We start from the raw sequence: 9,434 nt of genomic DNA, 5'->3' as shown, positions 1-9,434 counted from the left end.
TCCCCTCCTCCTAGATTTATATCATGGTGTGTATGTATCCCATCTGAGAATCTCTAAATAATTTTTAATAGTGAGTTCTTGCAAGACACATTAGACGCTATCTGTAGTGGTGAATTAGTTAAATCACTTTGGTTCCTGGAGGGTCACACACACTGCACCCATGCAAGAGTTCTCTGGATTCACAAATGAAACACACATGCATGCAGGCCAGTTCATTTTCATTGACTTGTTTTGACTAGCTTTGCCTTGACTAGCTCAGCGGTTGGGCACCTCTAAACCTCCCCGGGGCTAGCACACATCCCCCACTGCTATTCCCGGGTTAACAGCTTCTAAAATCTGTATTTCTTCTCTGCTACCCTGTTACCTTCCCTTTCCACATACATTGCTGGATGGTTTCTCTCCCGCAGCTGTTAAATCTGATCCTTCTCCCTCTGATCATGGTGACTCTCTCTCTCTCTCTCTCTCTCTCTCTCTCTCTCTCTCTCTCTCTCTCTCTCTCTCTGTCCCACCTCCATCCTTCTGACTAGACATTAGCTATACAGCAATTCTTTATTATCAGTCAAAGTCAGCTGAGGTTAGGGGCCCTCAGGTCCAGAAGCTTTTGGGAGCCGAAATAAGACAACGCATTAGAACCAATACCCAACAGGTACAGCCTTATTGGAGGAGATGTATCAGGGGTGGACCTGGAGGCTTCAAAAGCCCCACACCAAGCTCAATTTCTCAGGCTCTTCCTGCAACCTGCTGATTGTAAAGCTCTCTCCTACTGCTCCAGTGCCATGCCTGTCTGCCTCCAGCCACGATGATCATGGACTAACACTCTGAAACTATAAGCAAGCCCCCAATCAAATGCTTTCTTTTAACATTTGTCATAGTTATGTGGTCTCCTCACAACATTGGAACTGTAACTAAAATATCTAAGAACCACAATTGTAGTATATTTCCTCTACATAAATTTCTGGGATTTTGCTCTTGATTTGCTTTCTGGTTTTGATTTGGTTTTGGCTGACAGACAAAAAAACAAAAACAAAAACAAAAAAATCACCTCTCTTCATGAGAGTTTTAATTCATTGGCAGTTGTTTTTATATATTTGTATATTCAACTTTTGAAATAATAATTGGCACCAGTACTGATGGCATATACCTTTAATCAAACCACTCAGGAGGCACGGGCAGCTGGATCTATGTGAGTTCAAGGCTAGCCTGGTCTACATAGAAGTTCCAGGACAGTCAGGACTACATAGAGAGACCCTGTCTCAAAAAATAATAGTAATAATGATAATAGGGACAAAACAAATATGTGTTAATTCTGTATTCATGTGCATATATTTAATAACTTCATGTGGTTTCTTTGTGTGGAAGGTGAACTTGGGGTCTTTGGGCATGCTGGGCAAGTCTTCTACCTCTAAGCTGTAGACCCAGCGCTAATAACTTTATTACCCATCCTGAGTTTTTATAGCCACAAATATGCAACATTAAAATATTCTGATCAAATCACTTTTCGTTGGTTTCTGTCACCTTGAAGAAAGAAATTTTCATAGAAAAATTCATAGAGTTCAGTATCTATCAGAGAACAGACGAGTGAAAACATTTTTTTTTGAAAAAGAAAAATCAGCAAGGTCAGATTCTTCCCCTTTCTTTCAATGGACAAAGAACAGTTTAAGCGGTTAAGCCTGAAGTCTTCGTTCAAGTTTTAGTCTTTAATGGTTTATTCTCCTACTAAAATATCTTTGGGAGATGAGGTTCTCCTAAAATCCCACCCAACCCATAGCTCTCAGTAAACATGGGAGAGAAGAGAGGTGGCCGTCACTGTGAACTGTGAACCTGAGGAGCCACTGGCTCCACACTAATACTTCCGCAGTCTAAGGACTGGCCAGCCTCTCATTCGGTAGAGATATTTCTGTAGAACTAGAATCAGAAAAGCCTTAAAAGGACCTCCCGGTCCTGATTCAGAATCCCCCTTTCGCTCAGTCACCCTCAGCTGCCTCTCTCTTCTCAGCCTAAGCCCCACACCTGCTGCTGCTTCTCATCCTGTGGGTTGTGTCTCACTTTGTGGATCCATGCCCTGCTCCCTCTCCCCCCTCCCTGAGCATCCTAGGATGTCCTGATTCAAAGATAGGCAAAAATTATATTAAAACAAAGAAGTTTGGGGACGTATGACTGTTGCTTATTCTAATGCATTTCCTTGTAAATCTGTGTCATTGGATTTTACAAATGGTTGTGTCTATCACCAGCTCACATAGAAGACAACTTCCATGAGCCAGTGTGAGCCAGTATTGCACTGCCTTCAGTCAGGCAGTGTCTAGCCCTCACTCACACCAGTTGGCGGCTGTCCACTACCTCGTGGGTACTGACACCTCAATGACACCCATCTTTCTCCCTTCCTCGCCAAGAGTCAAGGCAGAAAATGACTTGAGTTTCACGTTGATCCTATTTCAAGTGAAAATGCCCACAATATCAAAACACAAGTGCTCACAATCCAAACTAAAACAAGAGTCACAATCAGGTAGCCCAAGGGGAGCAAGGAAAGGGACTGTTGTGGAGCGGGACCAGTGTATATTAAGGGTCTGTGGTGGTTTGAATATGAATGACCCCACCGACTCATGTGTTTGAATATGTTTCTGCCATGGGCACTATTAGGAGGTATAACCTTATTGGAGTAGGTGTGGCCTTGTTGGAGGAAGTGTCTTACTGGGAGCAGGCTTTAAGGTCTTGAAAGCTCAAGTCTGGGGGAGGGCTGGAGAGATGGCTTATCAGTTAAGAGTCCAGAGGACTCAGGTTCAATTCCCAGCACCAGCATGGAAGCTCACAATTGTTTGTAACTCCAGGATCTGACACCCTCACAAAGACGTCCATGCAGGCAAAATACCAACGCACATAAAATAGAAACAAATTTTAAAGAAATAAGTTCAGGGGACTGGTGAGCGGGCTCAGCAGTTGAGAGCACTGACTGCTATTCTGGAGGTCATGAGTTCAAATCCCAGCAACCACATGGTCGCTCACAACCATCCATAAGCAGAAACAAACAAAAAATCTATGGGCCAGAGCGAGCGGGGTTGGATGCGAGCAGGGCCAGAGCAAGAGGGAGAAAGGGAAGCGGGGAAAGGAAAAAAGAAAAAAGAAAACCTATCAATTGTAATAAACTTTCATTTAAAAAAGAGAAAAGAAAGAAGTTCAAGTGTGGCTGGTGTGTCACATAGTCCTCTTCTGCTGTGTATGGACCAAGATGTAAAACTCTCAGCTCCTTCTCCAACACCACATCTGCTTGGATGCCGCCATACCTTTTGCCATGATGATAATACACAAATCGTCTGAAATCATAAGCTCTCCCCAACTAAATATTGCCCTTTATAGGAGCTGCCGTGGGCCAGGTAGTAGTGGCACACACCTTTAATCCCAGAACTTGGGAGGCAGAAGCAGGTGGATTTCTGAGTTTGAGGCCAGCCTGGTCTACAGAGTGAGTTCCAGGACAGCCAAGGATACATAGAGAAACCCTGTCTTGAAAAAAACCAAAAAAAAAAAAAAAAGTTGCCATGGTTATGATGTCTTTTCATAGCAATGAAATCCTTGCTAAAACAGTATTTATAAGTACTATAAAATGTACTTAGTACATCTATAGGATAGACTATAGATGTACTAAGCTGAAAGTTAGAAATACCAGGGTCTTACCTCAGTCCCATCAATGACTACTTTTGTAAAGATTTATAATGAATTGATAATTACTAATATCACTATAAATCTAGACTTCCTATTGAAATATAGCCAAGATTTAAAATGTAACATATGTCCTACTGTTTACGGTGTTCTCCAAGGCATCAAATGTTCACTGTAAAATGAATCATTTATATTCACTTTTTGAAAGAGGAAAATGAGTAGATATCTGATTTTACGTCTCTGTTACCAATTGGGTAAAACATATATTTGAAGATACTTCTACTGGCTACTCTACGCACTCCAAAAAAAAAGGGATAGCTCTTTAGGAAACTAGAAGCTTTCTTTTTAATTGATTGTAGCTGTTTTCAGATACACCAGAAGAGGGCATCAGATCCCATTACAGATGGTTGTGAGCCACCATGTGGTTGCTAGGATTTGAACTAAATCCTCGGGAAGACCAGTCAATGCGCTTAACCTCTGAGCCATCTCTTCAGCCCCAAATAATTGTAATCCTTACATTTAATATGTTTAATTTCTATCAAGAAGGAAAATTTATAGCAAGTACTATCTAAGATGTTAAATATACATAGAATCTCTAGAAAATGGTAGCATTCTACTCTCTTCATGAATGAGAAAAACATGCCTGCCAAAAACTAAACATACAAAGATTATGCTACACATTCTCAGTAGATAAGAGAATCAGAACTCAAGTCCAGGCCTTTCTGAAGCAAACATTTCCATCAATTTCATTGTCTTACTAAAGCACGACACATGGAATCCTACCACAATACCGCTGCACACGCACTCTCCATTCAGACCCTATCGCAGCATCTGGACTTACCTGTAGAGCATTGAGTAAGGAGAAGATAATGTGGAAGGCCAGGGAGCGACCATCAATGACGGTGGCTATTCCAAATCCCCAGGTCAGCCCCAGCAGCGGCGTGAGGATGGCAATGTTCTTACAGATCCTCACGATAGCTCTGACCTCCTGGAACATGGAACTGCCGATGGCGGCTCTCTGGGTCTTGAGGATGACCAGTGTGACTGTAATCAGGTTTACTACGACAATTGCCAGAGCTGGGACTACAAAAGCCAGGAGAGCCTTAGTCATGTCCCAGTTAAGCCAGCAGGCCTCAGGCCGGAGGTAGCCCTTTCCAGGCTCCGTAACAGCGAGCGTGATGACGGCAATGACCAAAGGGCACCCATAGCCCACGGAAAACAGAGAGGCCACCAGACACGACTTGGGCAGGGTGTGGAACACGATGAGAATTCCATAGAGGATAAGGAGAGCCTTGGCAAGCATCCAGAAAAACACAGACAGATAAAAGAAGTGAACGAAAAACGTTGCGGCCACACATCCACTGTGGTGTAACACTGGGCCACTGAGGAAGGAAGCCACGATGAACCACATGTCAGCCATCAGCAAGGTGGCTGCGATGTTAGCGATGCACAGGTGACGTAAATAGGAGATCTCTGTCTTCGTCACTTGACTCCAGACTAAGGCCTCAATGGCCAGGCAGATGATCAAGCTGCAGATGGAAACGCCCAGGCCTATGTATGTGATATAAGTCAGAACCGGGTTTTCCAAGGTGTTGGGAGACATTAGAATGGAGAAAGAGGTAAATAACTTATCCCGCCGACAACGGCAAAGAGCTTGCCGTGAGTTTTCTTGAATCATTTTACAGGCGCTCCGGTCCCATCTACTCTCCAGGGAGTGCCACCCCACGCACTGGGACTTCCTCTCTCCGGATTTTCTGATCTTTTCAAATATCAGTGAGATGTTTTTAAGCTCCTTGGGCAAAATGACAGACAGGACGAGCCCATTCACGGTCATATTTTCCAAAAGACTGGCCTCCAGGATGGCCCCAAGAGTTGGGAACGCAATGCTAATGACCTGGACGGCAGAAGGCACCTTCTGAAGCTCCTCGGGGGTGAGCAGGACCTTCCCCGTGACCCTATCACTCGTATCGTTAATTCGCATTGAGAACGTGAAATTCTTCCCGAGGCTGCCCCTGGACACGACGGTACCCATGGTATGAATAAAGACCTGTGATATGTTGATGAGATGCTCCTTCATAAAGATCTTGCTTGCGAAGGAATTGATTGACTGAAGCAAGACACAGCTGCTGTTCCTGTCTTGGACGAAGGTCCAATTTGATATGCTTTTGCTGTTGAGAATGTGGTTAGCCATGGCGCTGTAACTCTGCCAAAGAAAAGCTGGCGTTAGTCAGGAGCCACTCTGGAACTCCCAGTACGTGTACGACTTGCTTTTACAAAGCGTGGTCCTCTAATGAGCAGCGTGGGTCCTCCATCAGACCCCCTTAGAAATGGAGACTCACCCACCTCAGACTCAGTGGGTCACCGTCAGTGTCTTAACCGAACCCCCGGGGGACTTGTTTGCAGGGTAAAGCTTAAGCTTACTAGCAGATACGCCCAAATTGGGACCCACAGACTGCATGCTTCCCATAGCAGCTATAAATGAAGCCCGACACATTTGTAGATGACAGCACCATCTCACAGTGTCAGAAGGTTGGACAGGGGGGCTCAGAAACGTCTCAGTCACTAAAGGGCTTGTCGGACAAGCATGCTGACCTGGGGTTCAGAGCCCCAGCTCCCATACATGAGGGGGAGAATGTGGCACATTTGTAATCCTGGAAGTGGGGAGGCAAAGACAGGTGAACCCCAGAAGCTCATTTGGCCAGTCAATATACCCAAATCAATGATTAGCAAGATGAGCAAGAGACTGGGTCTTAAAAGAATAAGAAAAAAGATGGAAAGAAACTGAAAAAGACACTTGGCATTGACCTCTGACCTCCACACATGAATACCTGCGCACACATGAGTACACACACACACACACACACACACATACACACACCATTGGTCTGCAAGGCCACTCACCTGCATCTTTTCCTCATCGACCCCTTTGGTCAGAGTCGTTGAGATGTTATGTAAGAGCTGTACCACCACGGCAATGTTCCCTGGTATCCAAGGAGATTTCTCAATGCCTCTGATCACACAAGCCAAATCCTTTGGACACTTTTCCATCAACATATCCGTTATGGTTTTAAGTTCCTTATGAAACATGTGTGTACGTATGGTTGATTCAGATGGTTGAACTGAATACAATTCCTTATCCTCCTGGAAACAGGAGTGAAGCAAAGAAATCCTTTATTTGTTTGTATTCAGTGAAGAGGAACTTTTGCTAGCATTTAGAAGAGCTATCGTACAATTGAATAGCACACAATATGCCTTCATTTTTTCATTTTCAAAGTTGTATCTAAAGTAGAATAACTTGACCAACACCAAGATATATAAAGCAAAATATAATTTTGAATTTCCCAATGGAAATGGCTCCCTAACCCGGTCTTCTGAAAGTGTACCTATTTTCTTTAACATATCACTTCAGATACTCCCTGTGCATATACATTTCATGTCTGTCTTGTATATTCATATGGATTACTATTGCTATTTAAATTACTTTTACTCCCAAGAGATAAAACAAGAGGCACCATGTTTTTTGTGTTCTGGTGTTTTTTTTTTGTTTTTTTTTTTTTTTTATTATATATAAGTACACTGTAGCTGTCTTCTGCACCCCAGAAGAGGGCATCAGATCTCATTACAGGTGGCTGTGAGCCACCATGTGGTTGCTGGGAATTGAACTCAGGACCTTCAGAAGAGCAGTCAGTGCTCTCAAGTGCCGAGCCATCTCTCCAGCCCTCTTTTTTATTTTTCTTTTTTTTTTTCTTCTTTAATAGCAGGAGCTGGAGCAATGGCTCCGTAGTTAAGAGAGTGTGCTGTTCTGACAGAGGACTCAGAGTTCAGTTCCCACATCAGGTAGCTCACAGCTACCTGCGGCTCCAGCTCCAGCTGCAGGGAACCTGGTGCCTTTGCAGGCACCACATCTTATGAAGACCCTGAGAAAGCTGCACCTCCTCATCTAGCGAAGTCTGAGGTACAGCCCAAATGTCATTGGTCTGACAAGGTGGAGTCAGGGTTGGGGGATACTAATCAGTGAAATATACTGTGAGTACCAGAACTTTGGGTTATTTTAAAGGCTGGAGGCAAATATGGAGAAGCTGACTGTGCCAACTCATGATGCCTCTCTTTGCTCTACCCAAAGGGCCGGGCTCCTACATGCCTGCAGCAGGAAAAGATACACTCCACTTTCAGATGCCCAGAGTGAAGGGAATGGAGATAGGCATGTGCTTGTATGCTCGTGGACAAGTAGCCTACTGCTGCAGCTTCTCCCCTCCGCAGCTCCGTTTCACTCAGAGAGCTCACAGGAGAATCCATGATACAGGAGAAAACTTACCTCGAAGATGCTGTAGGTATTGAGAGTGTGGCAGGTCTCAGTGACTTTGTGCCATTTCTTGGCCTTACAGGCAAATTTCATGTTGCCCTCGCTGTTTGGAGGGCAAGACTGAAAGCAGGGGGTGGCATTGTTCTTACAGTCACCATCACAGACATCTGGAAAAATAAAGGACCGCCACTCAGATAGAAAGCTCTATGGTCGGCCGTGGCTGCATCAGCCAGTCAGTTAGGTGTCACTGTTGCAAAGGCACATCAATTCTGTATACATGGGTACCTTTTCTTGGTAAAACTGAAGATGATTAAAAATGTGTTAGTATGGGTGTCTTTGGAGAGGGAGGAATCAGGAAAGGTTTTACCATTGGCAATGTAAATGAAGATGATATTCAGTAAAAAAATTGAAAAACAAAAGAAAAGTGTTAGTAATCTTAACTTAGTTCTGAAACAGGATCCTGCTGTTTCTGACCAAACCACACACCAAATTTCAATATATAAAACCAGCTAAAGTGTAAACTCCTCCCATTACATAGGAAAGAAGAGCCCATAGGTTATCCTGAGCCACCTTACCATGTCCATAGAGACTCCTAAAGACCTCAAGTCCTAGAGATTCTCAGGTCAGCTCTAGTTTGGAATCCACTCCCCTTGCTGTTCCCAAAGAAACTTCCAATCCAGAACTTTATAGCAAGTCCCATAGTCAATGAGATCCATTCTGGTCACTGCCCTAGTTTGAATTAGCTTGATGAGAATTCTACAGCAAAGAAGTCTGAGACTAGAGGAGCAGAGGATGCCGGGAAGATATGACTATTGCTAGGGCCAAAGACACAATGGATGGACATGTAAATAATCCAAGGACAACTGTAATCTATCAGGGTGCCTCCTCTCTCACGCCACGAGCCAGAGGGCTGAGAGTGGCCTGCTGTCATAACAGACGCTCCAACTTCTGTGTGGTGGGCAATGCTGCCAACATACCATGTGGCCTGGACATCACATTCTCCTTGCTTTTACTGGAGGCCTGAAAAGAGAAAAATCAAAATTCACAGCAAAATCAAATGTCATTACGTGACACTGCTGGTTCATTTTAGTCACAGACAGACAACCAGATCAGAGTCAGCTGTGACACACACACAGCCACCAAAGCCTAGCTGTCCCAAATGGCCTGGAGACTTTTCCTTCCATGCTTCCCAGCAGTGCCCGGAAGTGGGACTGGCCCCTCCTCCCCATCATAACTCTGTATCGTCACAGTCTGTAGCCTGCACAGAAATTACACTATGGGCAGAGAGAAGCTTCCTAGAAGTTAGCAAAGGCTTATTTTGCTTGTATGGGCACCATTGAATGCTGGGAGAAGACCATGCCATCTGTTGAGACTATCTTTTTTTTTTTTTTTTTTGGTCACTCTATCTCACCCCCCCCCTTACACTCTATGCCATCTGGGGTAGCTCTAGAGTGGTGTATTTATTAATGAAATCCAGACA

The 9,434-nt window shown here is 44.2% G+C and overlaps 1 protein-coding gene across 1 annotated transcript; it reads right to left on the bottom strand.

Moving 5' to 3' along the window:
- Nucleotides 1–235: 235 nt before the first annotated feature.
- Nucleotides 236–8,947, bottom strand: Adgrf2 (adhesion G protein-coupled receptor F2). The gene is made up of 5 exons (XM_052193768.1): nucleotides 8,932–8,947; nucleotides 7,967–8,121; nucleotides 6,553–6,792; nucleotides 4,478–5,854; nucleotides 236–250 (listed from the first exon to the last, which is right to left on the bottom strand). The coding sequence occupies exons 1-5, from the start codon at nucleotides 8,945–8,947 to the stop codon at nucleotides 236–238; spliced, it is 1,803 nt and encodes a 600-aa protein (XP_052049728.1).
- Nucleotides 8,948–9,434: the final 487 nt, after the last annotated feature.

The sequence above is a fragment of the Apodemus sylvaticus genome, chromosome 9 (assembly GCF_947179515.1).
Source record: "Apodemus sylvaticus chromosome 9, mApoSyl1.1, whole genome shotgun sequence".
Lineage (NCBI taxonomy): Eukaryota > Metazoa > Chordata > Mammalia > Rodentia > Muridae > Apodemus > Apodemus sylvaticus.
Note: the sequence above shows the minus strand (reverse complement) of the source record. Positions and strands in the feature narration are given on the sequence as shown.